The sequence below is a fragment of the Mesoplodon bidens genome (genome assembly GCF_964165515.1).
Source record: "Mesoplodon bidens genome assembly, chromosome: 14".
In the NCBI taxonomy this organism is placed as follows: Eukaryota; Metazoa; Chordata; class Mammalia; order Artiodactyla; family Ziphiidae; genus Mesoplodon; species Mesoplodon bidens.
Window position 1 is genome coordinate 9292149 of NC_138170.1, and position 18151 is coordinate 9310299.

Consider the following 18151-nt stretch of genomic DNA (forward strand, 5'->3'; position numbering starts at 1 on the left):
TTTAGGTTTACAGATCTATAAGTTGCAACAATGTATACAGTAAACACAACACAGTCAAGACAGTATTCTCATCACCTCAGTAAGTTCTCTGTAGTCAATCCCCATCCCCCCACCCTCTCAGCTGCAGGTCACTATTAATCTGATTTCTGTTCCTACAGTTTAAGTTTCTACTTTTACTTTTTTTTTTTTTCTTCTTTTGGCCACGCGAGCAGCTTGCGGGCTCTCAGTTCCCCAACCAGGGAATCAACCTGGGCCACAGCAGTGAAAGCCTGGAATCCTAACCACTAGGCCACCAGGGAACTCCCTAAGTTTTTACTTTATAAAATTATACACTCAAGAAGTTGCAGAGAGCCCATGTACACTCCCCCCTGCCCCCCATGGTAATATGTTACAAAACTATAGAAAAATATCAAACCAGGAAACTGACATTAGTGCAATTAACTAGACTACAGACCTTATCCTGATTTCACCAATGTTTATGAGCATTAGCTTGTTTTAAGGTACATAATTGGGCCATTGTATGGATTTGGGTTGGCAAGGCAAGGACACAGAAGAACTCAAGGAAGTGCAGGCAAAGGAAAGGACTGGAAGAAGCATTTCTGGAGAACAAAAATCATTTTTTTAAACATTTATTTATTTATTTGGCCGCACTGGATCTTAGCTGGGGCACGCGGGATCTTTCTGTTGCAGCACCGGCTCCAGGGCGCGCAGGCTCAGTAGCTGCGACGCGTGGGCTTAGTTGCCCGGCGGCATGTGGGATCTTAGTTCTCTGACGAGGGATCGAACCCGAATCCTCTGCATTGGAAGGCGGATTCTTAACCACTGGACCACCAGGGAAGTCCCAAGACCAAAAATCATTTGATGAACAATTTGGTGTGAGCGTTTACATTAATCCTTTTTTGGGAAATGCAGTCTCCTATACGAAGGACAGCAAGCAGGTTGTTTTAATTGAAGGGCCTGATCTCTAGTTGAATTGAGGAAATGTTTCATCTAGTCATGAAAACCCTGAATAACCATAATATTCCTGCTTACTCTTATTCAAATAGGAAAAAATATATTTAAGTTAGCGTCTTCATTTTCTTACTTTTGCCTGATTGAAAACAATAACGTAACTGTCAAAGATCTGATATTCCCTCAGGTTTAGACAGTCATCTGTATCCTCTCCCTAACAGGACTAGCTAACATTTCCCTAAACCAAAAGAAACTAACTCTTATTCCTTCCTAGAGTATTTGTCGGCTCTCCTACCTGCTCCAGCATTTTACCTGACTATATTATTGATAATGCCCTAACCTCTATAACTTACTATTTACAGACATCATTTACTCATCACAAGACTATGGGGGGGGGGGGTTGTCTTCACTTTTACAGCCCAAGAAGTTAAGGGTCCTAAGAGTTTGGTACCGGGGATCACACACACAATACTGTACAATGCTTAGAAAGACACTGGCACAGGGCAAGCATTCAGTAGATATTAGTTAGCCTTGTTGGAAGACCTATTTTCTCTATCCCACTAAGCCCCCTTACGGCCTAGACGAACCTCTTCAACAGCTGTGCTGGACTGAATTTAGGCAAAAGCTCCATACATGCACTGGAAGTATTTCTGGTGACAGTCCTCATTTAAACCCCAGTTTGTTTAAACCTTAGTTTGACTGGTAACTAGTTCATCATTAGTTACTACCAAATACAGCCCCTGGGTAGAGCTGAGTGACCTAATACTTAGTTCCTTGACTTTAAGATGAGCTTTTTAAAATACCTTTCAAATCGAGAAGCGTCTTGAAATCAGATTTAATGAAATATGGTAACAAACTGTGTTTTTACTGTGTCCCGTGATGGATATTTTATATACACTTTAGCTCTTAATCCTCCAAATACCTGTTGTTATTATTATTGTTATCATGTGTAATCGCGCTCATTTTAAAGATGGGAAAGTCAAGGCACAAGGAGGCCAAGTCATTTGTTCCAGGTCACACAGATAGTATTGGTGGAAAGGAAAAAGAGTAATCCCAAAGCAAGCAGTACTTTAGAATCCAATTTCAGTAGACTTAGCCTAGGGACACACTTCTAGTTTATGGAGAAAAACAAAATTTCAAATATAAAAGGGTAAATGCCCAAGGTTACATAGAGGATATCAGAACCAGAATCCACGGCAGATGTCTTGACTCCAAAGTGCGATCTCTTTCCACCAAACCACGTTACCAATCGACACGTGGTAAGGGGCTGCATAAATATTTGATGAACTAATTAAGGCCTGAAAACAAAGCTGACAAGGAAGAGGGTAAAAATGTAAAAGATAGATAAAAACAGAGAAGTAGTTCACGGACAGGAAAAAAAAGGAAACACACACACATACAAACACACCCCAACAGTTTTCAGAGAAGAGTATTCAGGGTGAGCCAAGGTGCTGGAACAAACTTTGCGCGGGTGCTGCCAGACACCCGGGCTGGCGAGAGCGGAGTCTTCGAAGTAGATGGTTCCCGAGGAGCCGGCCTTCGGGCACAGCAGCCAAGACCGGCCGCCTCCCGGCTGGCCTCGCGCGTCCACGCCCTCCCGACCGCGAGTCACCCCGCCGGACAACACCGGACGACTCCCGGAGGCCAGCCGCCTTTCCCTTCGGGGCCGCTGGCTTAAAAAGAAATACAAACACATGTCCCCAGCCGGTGCGCAGCCTCCCGTCTGGGTCGGGGGCCGCAGGGCGCTGCCCGCTGTCGGCCCGGCAGCCATGCGCCCGAAAGGGGGGAGCCTTCCGGGGTCGCAGCTCGCTGCCGGGAAGCACCCGCCGTCGCGGTTGGCCCTGCCCAGCGGCGGGGCGCCTACGGCCCGGGCCCGGATAGGCCCCAGGCGGGGCGGGGGGCGGCCGAGCGCCCCTCGAACCGCGCGGGCCGATCATACCGGCGAGCGGCTGGCGCCGGCGGCCGGGCATTTCCTCTTCCTCCCTACGCGCTGCGCGGCGGCGGCGGCCAGGCCGAGGCCGGGCTCGGGCGCCCGATCGCGGCCTGCCGACGAGCGCGGGCCGCCGCCGCCGCGCCGCGCCGCCACCCCCGCCGCGCCCTCCAGCCGTGGGGCTCCGGGCTGCTGGGCCCGGCGCGGGCTGCGAGAGGCGGGGCCGACGTGCGGGCGGCGGAAGGAGGCGGAGGAGGAGGAAGAGGAGGAGGAGGAGGCGGCGGCCGGGAGCCGGGGGAGAGGGGCGGGGGGTGGGCCGGGGGAGGGGAGGAGCGGGATTTGCGGAGCGCGGCGCCGCCGCCCGGAGCCGGCGGGCCCGAGAGTGACCGAGTCACGGCGGGCGCCGGCGGAGCCGCGGCGTCGGACCCGCCTCCTGGAGGAGCTCAGCCCCGGCCAGGCCCGGCCCCATTCCCGCCCCGCGCCGCCTCCCCGCCGCAGCCGCCGCCGCCGCGGGAGCGCTCCGCTGCCCACCCCGCCCCCGCGGCCGAGCCCGGGAGTCGAGTGGGAGTCGGCCGGCCGGCGCGGCAGCGCCGGGACCCCGCGGGGGACACTGCAGCCGGAGCCCGGGAGGGGCCGCGCCGCCACCGTCTGAACTAGGATGTCCCGACATGAAGGTGAGAGGAGCCCCCACCCCCACCGCCAGGGCCTCGGCCTACCCCGCCCGGGCCGGGCGCCGCGGAGGGCGGCCGGGAAGCGGCGGAGACTTGGGCCGAGCCCGAGCCGGGCCCGAGGCGCCGGGCTCGAGAGCGATCGAGGGCAGAGAGCCTCAGCGCAGCCGCCGCCGCTGCCGCCGACACCGCCGCGGCCCTGAACTGGGCCTGGTGCCGGAGGCGGGGCGGCCGGGCAGGCCGGAGGGTTTGCACTGTCATGGGGCGGGGGAGGGGGAGGGGAGGCGGCGGGGCCCGTTACCGGCGGGAGCCGGGCCCTCAGGACTGATACCGGACGCCGCGGCCCGCCCGCCCGGCCCCGGAGCCGCTGGGCCCCGGCGCGGCCTAGCGCTCCCGCCGTCCCGGAAGGGCCCGCCGCGGCCGCCGAGCGGGGCCGCAGACGGAGGCAGGAGACCGAGGAGCCGGCCCGGGACCCGGCTGGCGCGTCCGGTCGCCGGGAGAGATCGGCGAGTGCCCTGCCTGCGGGCGACTGCGGGGCGGGCGGGAAGGCTCTGCGGCCGGGGAACGGGAAGCCCCCGCCGCCTGGAGCCCGCCCCGGCCTCGCGGCTAGGCCTCGGCGCGGCCCTGAGCTCGGGTAACCAAGTTCCCGGGGCGGATCCGTCCCGGCCGGGCGAGCAAACTCCCTGCTCGGTCACCCGGTCGGAGGGGGACTGGCTCCCGGCCGGCCGTGGGCCCCTCTCCCGGCGTGCATGTCTCCCTAAACCAGGTTTTGGTAAATGACCGTGGTGAGGTCTCTTAGTGGTCAGGGAGCGTTTTGGACTTTGTTTTGCGATTTAAAACCATGATGGGGGTACAGTTGCAAATCAGCAGACAGCTCTAGCCCGGCCCCAGGGCACAAAGAGAAAAATGTTTAGAGCCGAGGTATAGGCGTTGATCTGGTAAAAAATAAGTTAACTTCAGTTTGCTGCCATATGGTTTAGAAAAGGGGGAGGGGGGTTGTGTTTTCTTTGTTTCACTACCACAGGTCTTTAAATAAAAAGTATTACGAGACTTGGCGAAAAGTTTATCCTGGTAAGGTTAATGCAAGATTGTAGAAGTGGCTTGAAGATATTGTGTACTCTGGATGTTAAAATACTGTATAGGTGATGTAGGAGTGGAGAAAGTTTAGTGAGTCACATTCGTGTGTGCATCACACTGTTAGAAGGGTATTCTTAGGGAAATACAGGCCTTAGAATTTAAAGATTGAAAAACTCAGATTGTTCAAAATTATATTCAGAGCATTCCTAATTATAATGTAATTTGAGATGGACTCAAAGAAAATATTGTGTCCAGGGGTTCTGTATTTTAAAGTCAGAAAACTAATAGGAAATAGGCTATATTTTCTTCACTTACTGTGTACAAGTGTTGGACAGTTTGAAATAATAAGGTACATAGGCTTATAGAAATATTTAGAAGCTATGCCTATTTTCCCATTTTTTTCTACTTAATGGCAATACATTTCCTATCTGGTAATTTAAAAGAAGTTGTAATTAAAGTTATAATAAAAATTTAATTTGGGATATGAAAGTTTATCTTAGGCTGAAGTCGTGTGTACATTGACCACCTTCAAGACAAAATGAAAGTGAGTAATGGCTGCAGGCTCTCTTACTCATAAGAACTAGAAGAGTTAAAGTTACAGAATCATAGCAATGGAAGAAGGGTGTTTGAGACCCATCCTCCTTGCTTTAAGAAAATATCCAGGTAGTTCCAGACGGAGTATTCTGATTGAATGGTGTCCTGGGAAGACTCCTTTACCCTCAGTAATCTTTTAGAGTAATTAAAATCCCACAGCGTGAACATTCTTGAATGTAACACAAATTCTGTAATTTAAGCCCAGTTTTCCCTGTTTGGTCCTGTGGAAAGGCATGTGGTCATGAAACTTACATTTACCTTTTAGTTACTTGAATATTACTGAACTCCTCAGCACATGAATAGCACACCTTTTCTGGTAACTTACATAATGCCAGAGGTTTCTGAAAAAGGAGCATTCCTATAATATATCAGTTGAAGACTTAACAGTACAATATTTGACAAGTGATTACTTTTTAAGGGTCTGGTTTATGGCCTAAGGCAAGAATGGCAATCTCATTAAGAATCACATTTAATTCATTAGGTATATGTTTTGTGGAATTTTAGTTTAGGCTGCCTGTTATTTTCATCACTAGAAATTTAGCCTATCAACCAATGTAGAGTTTGACACCCTCAGTATTATAGCTTGTTTCTTACCCTTTCTTCTTTGGGCCAAGTAATCCCGTTTCTTTCGTGGTATGATTTTTGAGCTCTTCTCATCATCTGTCCACCTCCAAATTCTCTGTAGTTGTTGTTTTCCTCGCAGTAGTGTGACCCAGGACTGGGTGTAGTAGTCTGCAAAAAGATCTGGACTAAGCTGCCTGTACTGTTGTGCTTGCATTGTGCTTCCTTTTCAGTGCCTTCTGTAGGCATGTAATTTGTTACTTTGTCTTTGGGCCCATCCTAATGAGTTGCACTATTTTATATGTAACATGTAACTTTGGACAGCACAGCCCCAGGATGGACATCTGTCAAGCTTAGAGGCTGTACTTGGTGAAGCAGTGGACTACCTCTGAGAAATGAGATGCAACTAGAAGCACAGAAAAATGTCCTAGCCCAGGGGTCAGCATGCTTTTCTCTGTAAAGGACCAGGTAGTCAGTATCATAGACTTGGCAAGCTATACGGTCTCCGTCCACTCTGCCGTTGTAGTGTAAAAGCAGACAGCATGTAATGAATGAGCACAACCATGTTCCAGTGAAACTTTCTTTATGGAACTGCTGTTGAATTTCATTTTGATTTTCATGTGTCATGACATATGATTCTTTGTTTTGCCATTTATAACTGTAAAAACTGTTCTTAGCGTGCAGGCTGTTCAAAAACAGGAGGTGGCCGAATTTGGCCCATTTTGGCCTGCGGGCTATAATTTGCCCACTTTTACTCTAGAGCAGACCTTTAGAGAGTTGATAGAACTGGAATTGTTGGGAGTCCAGAAAGGGCCCGCTCTGCTTGGTGTCCTGTTGTTTCCTTTGGGGAATGGGGAGCAAGTCCATGGACTGAGCCAGTTCTGGACCTGTTTCCAGCAGAACCATGTCGATTGGGATAGAAGTCATTGTTCCTGAGGCATGGGAAACAGACTCCCCACCCGCCTTCCCAGACACTGTCTGAGTGGAGATGATCGTACTCTACATTGTCTCCTGCTTGCCCAACGTGACTTTTCCAACCAGAATTCCAGGGCCTTTTAATTCACTTTGTAACGTTCTTGTCACATGAACAAACATTTTACAACATCGGTTCCTAGTCACTTTATGTTCAACATACCAACACCATCTAGTTACATGTTATACACAGTGAAACCAATCGTTTTCTATTTCATTTGTAAGAGTACTTTTTTTTAATGTTTCGCTACATACTTTTTAAAAATACATTTAAAGTATAACTGTGTTATGCAGAGCTTAAAAACTATGTAATAGCTTTGCACACGTTCTTCAAAACATCAAATTACTCAGTGCTTATTCGCTAAAATGAAATTATGAGCATTCTTGCATGAGTTGGAGCCTAATTGATTACCTGGGGTTATTACCTTAAATCATTCAACCTTTTTTCATTCGCTACTATGTATAAGGCCCTGGGTTAGTTACAAAGAATGTGGGGATGAATGAACAAGACACAGCTTCTCACCTTAAGTTTGGTGGGGAAGGTGCGTGTGTGCACAGCTTCTACCACCCAGTAGACGTACCGTGATAAACAAACTGATGACAAAATAATTACCAACTTTTTTCTTCCTAATTTTCCCCAGTTTCAGAGAGGGAATCTATTGTGATTTCTAACTCCTTTTTCTTGAGTGCCGCCTCAGCTTTTTTGTGGGCTACTCTCGATTTTGGATAAAACTGTTCAAGATTTCAGATAGAGTTCCTATCTCTACCTGATTTGTATTTCCCCTAGTTTTTTGAAGATTTTCATATGTAACAATGATAGTGAATAAATGGACAAGTGATGATACTGTGTTATTCTCAGAAGCATCTGATACTGTTTATTTTCAGAATGTAATGTACAAGAGTAAGTAGGCCATTACTCTAGTTTTTGAAAGTTGTACCATTTTTTTGCAATTGTAGAACTCTTTTGTTAGTAGATTTCTCTTCTCTGAAAGTGCTGTCTGATGCTAAAAATGCACATGCAGACAGTTCCGTAGTGAATTGCAATAATTTTGTTTTCAGGATTTGGGGACTAGAAAGCCAGGATTGGCAGTTAGCATGTGATTTTAATGTGGTGACTTTTGCCTTCCTGTGGCAAAGTAGATTCACTCCCACTGAAAAGGTCTTTGCCATCGTGTCAGACAACTTATTTTACTTAAATGATCTGTTAAAAGATTATGACATTCTTACTTGACTTTAAATTTCAATAAATCATGAATTACATTTACCTTGACTTTCAATAAAGGATAGAACGTAAATATTTTAATTTCTGGGGTCTTTGATTTCATGATTTTGTATAAAGTTGATCTTGAAGCCCATTTTCCCCATATATTGACATTTGTGTTAAAGTTAAAATGTGATGAAATATAACTTCCCTATCTTACTTTAAATTAGAAATTTAATTTGGAAGAAATTTCTTTTAGTCTTAGAATTTTAAGAATTTATTAGCAGCAATCTTGCTTAAAGATTGAAAACTTTTTCACAGTGGAAAATTAGGAAGCTTCTGATGTGAAACTACTAAATTCCTTCATATTACTCTTGCAACATTTCAAAAAAGAAATCCATGCCCTTGTGAGTCATAACTTAATTTTCAAAAATCAGCTTTATAACATCTACCATATATATTTGGGTGTTTATTTTAGACTGGGGGTTCCAGAAGTTGTTTTTAGTGAAGCTTAAGGTATCGTTGGGTTATCCTAAAAATAGTGTGTTTTTAATTTCATTATAAATATTGCTGTGTGGCTACATTCATGAATATGGAAACGTTTCCTACCCATCATACTCATAAAATTTTAAAGGAGTGCTGTTCATAATTAAAATCTTTGTTAATAAAAGTTTAATTTCATGTTAATTTTAGTGTTGTGCTAGGAGCCATTATGTTGTTCATTTCCTTAAAATGATATGGTGTACTTCTTTAGTCACTTAAGCTATTCATTATAATTGAAGAAAGAGTCTGTAAGAGGTATACAGATCAGAGCATTTTTTAAATGTGGTAATTTTTATATATTATCTGTGTCCTGATTCATGTTGGAGATATTGGATAAGGCAGACAGTTTCCTGAGGGAACAAATTACCTACGTTCCATGGGAAGGAAGTGAGTATTTTGGGTGAAAAGAGAGGACATTTTGGGGATGGTTAAGGACAAGAGGCCAGGAGGGTGACGACAGAGGAAAGTTAGGGTGGGCCTGAAGCTTGGAAATTATCTGTGGTCACAGGGAGTCAGAAACACGAAACTAACTCTTGTGCCGATGAAATGTCTTAAGAGCTGCATACCAGGAGGTAAAAACCCACTGTCCTGTGAAACTAGCAAGAGATGAATTGCCTGATTAGGCACCTTCCAGGGTGCCATCCCTGCTACCTTTCTCACTGCCCTCCCACATGTTTGTTAATCCGTGTTTTTAGCTGTGTCTTTCTGAATAGTGACAAGCAGAGTGTGGGTCTCTCCAGTTCATGTACATGGTCTGTGTATCTTTTCAGGGCCACAGTACCAGCCAGCAGTCCAGCAGACTTTGCCAGTAGCCACAAGGGGTATCAGGGAGAAAGTATGGATGGATCCTTGCAAATCCATCACTGCTGTGAGAAAAAACCAGCTGAAATCACAGGAGTGGGTCTGTCAATCAAGTCACCTTCAGCTTGGAGGGACAGACAATAAGTGGGTGAAGCCTCTTGACATCATGACTAATTAGGTTTGCACATTATGTTCTGCTGAAGTGTGTGTCTGTGTGTTCCTTCTCTTGGTAGTACTCACTGCCACTGTCATGAACTTCAAATTTTTCTACAGTCAGAGGATCTTCATTCAGAGCGCCACTTTAGAGTGCTAACTTGATGAGTTGACCATTCGAACAGTCACAGGTATATTCAACTATACTGTTTGGTTTTGACTTTTGTTTCTTTTGTTCCTTAAGACTCTGTCACCCTCCCCACCCACCCAGCAAAGTTAAGTTCCTTCAGTGGCACTCCTGCCTCATTCTCCAGGCATTTGTTTATGCTGCAATTGTTTACTTGTCTGCCTGCCCCACAAACTACCTGAGGGGTAGGTATAGTGTTACACTTACTTTTGTACCCTACCACCTAGCATAGTGTCTGGCCTGTGGAGGCCCAGTGAACATTTGCCGATGATTGTTAGAGATGTTAATACTTGTCTAAAAAATGGTGAGACGGGACAGTGCATTCCTGTTTTTATCTGGGGGGACTGGTTAAGAGGGAGAGAGATTGTAGGAAAGAGAACTTGGAACTTCCATAAAAGTAAGAGAGGATGAATAAACTATGTACCTAGAATAAAAAGAACTTAGGGTAGCTGACTCCTGTGGGAATGGCCTGGGACTGGACTCCGAGGTGCTGTTTTGTTCTCCTTCTGGCTCTGGTTTCAGATTAGCTGGCTGTGGATTCTGCATATTCATTGTACTGTGTATGAGCTTTTCGGTTCATTCAGTCATTCATTCAGCAAATATTTATGGACTACCTACTCAAGTACCACTCGAAGTCATCTCCAGAGCTTGCCACAAGTTGTTGACCCTTGCTGTAGGATGATGATATTCAGCGGGTTAGAAACACATGTTTGGGAATTAAATGCTGTTGCATAGGTTGTGGCTCTTTTCCAGTGTGCTCGAGTTAGTCCTTGAAGTTTATATTTTATGACAGGATAGTTAAGTCATGTAAGTGTTTTAATGTTTTGGCAATATTTGCTCCCCCCTCCCTTTTTTTTTTTTTTTAAGCTTATTTTCATTCAAGCTTCACAATCACTTCTAATGCTGTCCAGCAGTACATTTCTTTCTTTAACAATACTATCCTTAGACTGCAAGACTCAACACACATCTGCATATATACGTATCTTTTTTATATTGAATACTTAGAAAAGAGCTCAAGGGATTAAGCTTTTTGTACTCAGTATAGTTTTTTTGCGAAGTCCATATGGTTATAGGTTATATAGCAACTGTTGGGGTGAGTAACTAGACCCCACTTCCTTCTGTTATTCTTCCTCAGCCAGCATTCTCCTTTGGTGTCCTCTGTGATTGTAGAGGTTTGGCAGTGCAAGCAAATGAGAAACTTTCTAAATCAGGAGTTAAAAACATTGAAGTAAAACGGGCGGGGATTATATAAAGGAGTTGTTACGATGTGTCCCTTCTCTGCAAGAATGAGATACATGCTGGGAGCTGGGGGGTGGTTAGGTGTTGGGAACCAGGTAGTTTTCATAATCAGAGGTCTTATGTTCATCCTTATTGACACTACGAGGGATGCTGACACAGTTAACTGCAATTTGAAATGAATGTAACCTGTTCACGTGTTTGTGTAGCTATAGATATGGATATACATAGTCACAGAGGTAGAAGCAGTCTTCCTATCCTTGGGAAAAATGGTGATTAGAACCTCAAGTTACAGTGGATGAGCACCTGGCCCGTGGTGATCCTGTATGAGGCCAGGATCAAGGAGCTTCACTCCATGTCAGACATACTGCATATCTTCATGCTCATTCCTTGCTCCATATCATCTTCTGCAGGCTTCTTAGAAATCACCCAAATGGAAGAGGAGATAGCAAATCTACTTGCAGAATTGGGGTGCATGATCACACTGTCCAGCAGAAATCTAATTGCAGGTCACATGTAATTTTAAATTCTCTGATAGCTACAGTAACAAAACTAAGGAAGTGAAATTAACTTTAATAATTTAATGCTTTTAACCCAGTATATACAAAATAGCATTTCAACATTGAATCGATATACAAATTGTTTATGAGATATTTTTACATTCTTTATTCTTTACAATGTTATAAAAATCTAGGGTGTATTTCACACTTAACACTTTTCAATTCAGATGCTAAATTTTCATAAAGAATACTTGGTCTTAGTTGAGACATACTTTAGACTCATATATCGGCGGTCTGCTCATTCATCTTTTGATCATGTACCGTCTCTTTTTGTAAGTACATGTTGATTCAGTATTCCCATCTACTTAATGGTCTATTCATTAGCATTCTAGATTTCTGTTCCTAGAATTTCTCTCCTATGAAGCTAGGTTTTACCTTACTTTTTCACCTTAAAATTATTTTTAACCTACTTTAACAGTATACAACCATCACAATAGAAACCTACTTTATAAACAGCTACAAATGTATATAAATTCTAATTCCTTTGTGAGCTGTTCAGATTGATGAGGTATAAAGTAATGGCTTCGGGGTGATTTTAATGTGAGTTTGGGGGTTATTTTTTAAAGTCCCCTGCGTTGACAGATGTAGAATTTGCAAAAATCGTTACTAGTCCATTTCAAGTTCTATTACGGTGAATTCGTCATTCGAAAAAAGTGACCCCTAGGCTTGGTAATTTACTGTCGATATATTTCATTGTATAGATTAGATCTCTAGTATCCATCTCCAGATGTCTCTTGGCATCTAGCAATAGAAAGGCAGGTGGTTATGATTGTTCTTTAAAGTAATTTTAAGGAAACTGACTATGGAGTTAATACTTAGCCCACTATCAAGGTTAGCCACCCACTAGTGACTTCTCTCTTTTACCTATTTGGCTTATTGTTTTCCAGTTACAGCTAGATTTGCAAGTGAAAGTTGCAAGACAGTCTGTTAAAAATTAAAGACCTAGTGTTTTTCTGTCTTCATTTTATTGGAGCAACATTTCCACTGAGCAGTTTTACGGTTCTTTTTTTTTTTTTTCCCCTGCAGTCCCCCTCCAGCCAGATCACTGGAACATAAGGAATCTGTGGCGCGCTCTCTCTCTCTCTTTTTTTTTAATAGTATGAAAATGCTAGTACTGTCATTTTTGGGTACTCTCATCCAGTGGTTCTCAAAGTGTGGTTCAGGACCAGCAGTATCAGCATCACCTGGGAATTTGCTAGAAATGCAGATTCTTGGACTCTACCCTAGACCTACCAAATCAGAATTTCTGGGGGTGGGGCCCAGCAGTCTGTGTTTTTACAGGCTCCTACCTGGACCCAGTTACAACCAAAGGCATTTTGTGCCTGAGGTTGTTATTGCTGGTGACAGGCACACAGTGGTTGTGGGACCACTTTTCATGGTATGATACCAACCAAACGGAAATGGAGCTCATGACCTTGGCATCATGCTTCTTGAACGTCGTGCCATTGTCACCTGAGGAGGTGCAAGAGGAGCGTAGCTCCCCGCTCCAGACTAGTTCTGTTTGTTTGTTTACTCAACATGTATGTATTGAATGTGTACTTGGGGCTAGGCACTATTCTGGCCACAAGGAAACCATAGTGAACAAAACAGAGAAGCTTCCTGTCCCTCTGGCACTCACACTCTATTAGAAGGAATATACTGGGGGTGTATGGCCTACGAGCCAAACTTGGCCACTGCCTGTTTTGGTAAATAAAGTTATATTGGAGCACAGCCACATCTCCTCTCTCCCATATTGTCTAAGCTGCTTTGTGCTACAGTGGCAGGGTTGAGTAGCTGTGACAGAGAAAGCTGAACATATTTATTCTCTGGCTCTTGGCAGAAAAGGTTTGTGGATCCCTGGGAAAGACCACGAAAGAATGAATAAGTAATAGAGTGTTAGGAGGTGACAGGTGTCACGAGAACCCATACAACAGGTTAAGGGCATAGAGAACGGGGGCCTGCTTTAGATATGGTGGTCAGGAAGGGCCTTTCCGAAGACAGAACTTTAAAAGAAAAAATTTGAATTAAGTGAAGGATGTGTAAAGGAGGGTACAGCAAGTACAGAGGCCTCGAGACTTGGAATGTTCTGGAATCAGCAGTGAGGCCACTGTGGAGGGAGGACAGTGATCCAGGGGGAAGAGGTAGGAGATGAAGTTGGCACAGCCAGGCCAGACCCTGCGTACCCTGTGTGGTGGGCTGTGGTGAGGACTGTGGAATTGTTAGTGCTTTGAGAACTACACTGTAGAAGCCCTTCTTTAGAGAGATCTTTCTGGCAAAGGCTGGAAACTAAATAACCTAATGAAGCCCATCCCAGCATCTCTAAGAAACATTTCTTTTTGAACTTTCCCCTATACTCTTCACTCTGGGGAGTCCCCCAAGTAGGAGAATGGGAGGGACTAGACTGCAGGGCTAAGAAAACGTGAGCGAGTTGGAGAGAGGTAGATGGGACAATACTGAGGAGACCAGGGTTTCTAGAGCCGGAGACTCCCATATGCACGTAAGTCCTGACTTCCAGTTCAGTGCTAGGAATCTGATTTCTGTAAAAGGATACTAATATACCTCTTTGGCCTCTTCCCAAGGGTTGTTGGGGAGATGAAATGCCAACACATGTAAGAATGTTTTCTAAGTCAGATAAAGCGCTGCACAAGTGAAAGGTGATGGTATTTTTATTATGGGAGATAAGATTAGAAAGGAAGAGTGGAGCAAGGTAGATAGGGAAGGATTTTGATTGCCACACTAAGGTCAGTCTTTTCCTTTTTCCATACAGGTTATGGGATGGAAGGGGGGTAGGGGTAGTGCATCAAAAGTTTTAAGCAGAGAAAGGGCATGATGAAGAAGAGTGGCATGTTTTAGGAAGAGCCGTGGGGTCCGTGTGCAGGGTAGGTTGGTGCCTGGGGCAGGGACCAGTTAGAGACTCTGGCGGAATGAGCTTGACGTCAAAAGGACCTGAATTAGTCAGCGACAGTAGGAGCAAAAAGAAAAAATGTGACTTGAGAGAAAGTCTTATTGCAAGACAGGAAGGACTAAAGTATAATTTCAGGACAACCAGCCAGGGTGCTGGAGGGATAGCGGGTTCTTTTGGTAGTTAAGGAGGATAGAAAGGGACAGGTGGGGAGAAGATGGGGCAGAGAATAATTGTCAGCTTTCGACGTTCTGAATTTAAGGTGACGGTAGGCCATTAGGTAGAAATCAGGAGTTGAGAAATACTACACTGGGGCTCAGGAGAGAGAAACCTTGGTTAGAAAAAAGAATCTTATAGCCCCCTACATTGAAGTCTGGGGATTGGCTAGATTTCTAAGGAAGAAAGCATCTAGAGAAGGGAGGATCGGAGAGCATAGGGAGAACCATGATTGTGATGTGCCTTGGAAGCCACAGACCGTTCCTGACCACCCATCATCTGCAGTAGCCCTTGTCATGCAAGTATTGACTTACTCCTTTAGATACAGGCTGCTTTGAATAGGGGTGAGAGGTAGAGTACATGAGGAGGTGGCAAGGGGAGAATCTAATACTAACCAAACATCTGCTATAATAATAGTAATAGTTATTGAGTGCTTACTATCTGAGGGGCACTGTGCTCAGCATTTCACACGTACCAACTCATTTAGTTCTCACAACTGTCCTGAGAGGTGTGTATTTATTATCCCAGTGTAATGGACGAGGAAGTTGAAGCACTGAGTTCAGTACCTTGCCCAAGGTCACGCAGTCTGCAATGAAGCTGGAATTCAAACCCAGGTCTCGGTTCTCAACATTAAGCTGTACTCTGTACCAGGCACTTTATAGACTGGTTCCTACAGCAGGGATCACAATTAAAAGGCTTAGTAAAATTTCAAAACAACCCAGCAGATATGTTATCCTGCTTTACAAATTAGGGAGATGAGTCTAAGTAAGAGAGGTTAGCTTATTTGTTCTAGGTCACCCAGGTAGTAGGTAAGTGGTAAAGCCAGGACTTGAACTAAGTTCTGTCAAAAACCAAAGCCCATAATCATTTTATTTCATTCAGAGGTCGGTAAACTTTCTGTACAGAGCTAGATAGCAAGTACGGCTCTGCAGGCCACATGGTCTCGACTGCAGCGACTCCACTCTGCTGCGGTGGTATGAAAGCAGCCATAAGACTAAACATAAACAGATGAGCATGGCTATAATCCAATAAATATTTATTTGTGGATACTGAATTTGAATTTCATATAATTTTCAGGCATCACTGAATATTATTCTTTTTAAAATTTTCTAAACATTTTTAAATGTAAACACTGTTCCTAGCTCGTAGGTTGGACAAAACTGGTGGTGAGCCAGATTCGGCCCATGGGCAATGGTTTGCTGACTCCTACTTTAATCCATTCATTTAATAAATATACATTGAATACTTTCTCTATGCGGAGACATTGTGTTGGCCACTGGGGATGAAAAGCAGAGGGAGTTCCAGTTCCAGCCTTCGAAGATGAGACGGGTAATTGTAATACAATGTAGTATGAACTATAATAAATTTATATCTGCAAGGTGTAGTGAAGGAATAGATATGGGAGGCTTCTCAGTTTTATGGATGAATTCATGAATGCATCCCAAAAGGAGTTGTGTATTTGAGCTGTATCTGATGTTGGGGAGAGTGTCCCATGGAAAGAGACATGGGCAGAAAGAATTTTGCTCTGAGGGGAGACCATAAGAAAGTTAACATTATTGGAGCAGAAAGGGAGGGGCTGATGCCAGGAGATGAACCTTGTCAATAGGATAGGTTAATAATGGGAACGAGTTTTTAGGAAATTTTAAACCAGTATGACTTTTGTGTTCTAGAAAGAGATGCTCTGAAGGATGGATTTGCGGGGGTTGGGGCGGGGGGACGGTGGGGACTTTGGAATAATGAAAAGTCGAGGAAAACTCAGGGTTTGGGCTTCATTAGTTGGGCAGTGCTATTCCTCAAGATGCATATCTAGGACAAAGAAGCATGCTTTAAGGGTGAAGGTGGGAAGTAGGGAAAAGAGAAGTGACTTCCATTTTTAGCATGTTGGGTTTGAGGTACCTCAAACCCATGTTTGTGGGACATCCAGGTAGAGATGTCCGGGGACAGCTGAACACGTGGGTCTGGAATTCAGGAGGAATAGGTCTGGGCTGAGACAAATCCATAGTGGTAGAGTTGATTGCTCAGTGATGGTGAGAGCATACAGATTAAGAAGATTGGTAGGACCAGTCGTTAAGCCCTTGGGAACACTTCACGTTTAAGGAGCAGGAGACTGGCTGAAGGGGGCAGATAGCCTGGAGAGCGGGAGAGCCAGGGGAGGGCGTTGTCACTGAAACTTAGGAAGGTGATGTTCCGGAAGGAGGATGTGGTTAGCATTGCTGCAGAAAGGTCAGGCAGATGAGGAGTGAAGTGCTCTTTGGCTGGGATTGTTGGAGTGAGGAAGGTTGTGGAACCTGATGAGCGCCTTCGACGGCATAGGCTAGAGCCCAGACTGCAGTGTATTCAATCCTGAAGGAACACGAGAAACTGGGAACGCTTCTTAAAGATTAAGCTGTGAAGGAAAGGAGAGGTGTCTGTAGCTAAAAGGTAGATACTACAGACTGATACTAAACACTGGGAAAAGTCATTGACTCAACAAGTACTGTGCCAGGTCCTGGTGTTGAAACTGGAGACAGAGTAATGAAAGATAGGAGGAAGTTCTCACTGTAGAGCTTATGTCTTAATGGGGAGCGTGGGTCCAGAAAAGGAGCATATAATTTAATTTTGGTTACTGGTAAATATTCTGAAGAAGATAAAGCAGACTGGGGGATTAAGGATTGAATATGATGGGAGGTGAGTGAGTGGTCTGTGTGTTTTTCTTTAAAAAGGGTGGTCAAGAAAGCCTTTCAGGGGAGGTGACCCATCTCAAGCAGAGACTTCAGGTATACAAGCCCTGGAGTTAGAATGAAGTAGGTTATGCAAGGAGCAGGGTGGCTGGAGCTGACGAGGTGAGGAGGTGGGGATAGACTGGGTCCAGATTCGATGGGGCTTTATAGGTGATGGTGGGGCATTGGGGTTTCATCCTTTGACTGTGGATCTAACAAGGACACAGGCAGGCCGGGTGGGTGAGAGGAGGGCCTTTTACTGAGGTGTGAGAGGAGGACCGTTTACTGAGACGTGAGAGGAGGGCCATTTACTGAGACGTGGAGCGTTTTTGGAGGCTGGAGTCAGGAGTTCTGTTTCAGACATATTAGGTAAGAGATGTCTGTTAAATGTTCAAGTGGAGATGTGTGCTGAATGAACTGGAGTTGGTTGAACGAGTGTGAACAGGTACAGGCTCAGCAATATCATTAGGTGTCTTAAAGTCAAGACTTGGTGTGATTCTGCTGCCTTTCTTTCCAGTTTATTGTGGCTCGAGTCCCTGAACCTTTTAGTAGGTAAGTGTCTGTTTGGGGGGCCTATGAACCTGTTTCTTCCCCCAAAGTTGCAAGAGAGAGGGAGCATAGAGGTCACAAGCCCGGTGTGTCTCCTGTGCCAGTGTTGCAGTGACACAGGTCCAGGCCAGGAGAGCTCAGTGTGGGACTTAGGCCAGTTTGGCAGCTGGATAATGAATTAGTTTATTTTAATCCTTTTCTCTCCAATAAAATCAAGAGAAGATAGAATAATAGACCTTTTGGTCCAGAAGGAAATCAACCTTTTTTTTTCCCAAATAAAATGGCAGTCTGGAAAGGCTGAGTCACACTACTTGAGATCACAGTGAGGACTAGAATTCAGATCCCATGACTCTTATTCCAGGCTCATTTTGT

At 45.1% G+C, this 18151-nt stretch overlaps 2 protein-coding genes across 4 annotated transcripts in view; one reads left to right on the top strand and one right to left on the bottom strand.

Moving 5' to 3' along the window:
- Positions 1 to 661: 661 nt before the first annotated feature.
- Positions 662 to 2958, bottom strand: LOC308627997 (uncharacterized protein). Of its 3 annotated transcripts, none has more exons than XM_081254571.1 (2): positions 2414 to 2958; positions 662 to 2218 (listed from the first exon to the last, which is right to left on the bottom strand). In XM_081254571.1, exons 1-2 carry the CDS (start codon positions 2919 to 2921, stop codon positions 2130 to 2132), a joined length of 597 nt encoding a protein of 198 aa, XP_081110697.1. In that variant the 5' UTR covers positions 2922 to 2958; the 3' UTR covers positions 662 to 2129. The 3 variants fall into 3 exon arrangements, with proteins under 3 accessions (XP_081110697.1, XP_081110698.1, XP_081110699.1); XM_081254572.1 differs by having other exon boundaries at positions 662 to 2261; positions 2352 to 2958; XM_081254573.1 differs by having other exon boundaries at positions 662 to 2261; positions 2346 to 2958.
- A 273-nt stretch (positions 2959 to 3231) lies between these two features.
- Positions 3232 to 18151, top strand: part of KCMF1 (potassium channel modulatory factor 1) — a 73592-nt gene continuing 58672 nt past the window's right edge. Inside the window, exon 1 of the mRNA XM_081254589.1 lies at positions 3232 to 3555. Coding sequence (XP_081110715.1) covers positions 3540 to 3555 — 16 coding nt within the window. The 5' untranslated portion in view covers positions 3232 to 3539. The remainder of the gene's footprint in view (positions 3556 to 18151) is intronic.

Bases quoted from the DNA above. Each gene is read 5' to 3' on its own strand.
- LOC308627997 (XM_081254571.1), bottom strand. From the start codon at position 2,921: ATGCCCGGCCGCCGGCGCCAGCCGCTCGCCGGTATGATCGGCCCGCGC. The intron at 2,219-2,413 runs GTTTGTTCCAGC...ATATTTATGCAG, and splicing joins TCTGGCAGCACCCGCGCAAA to CCCCTTACCACGTGTCGATT.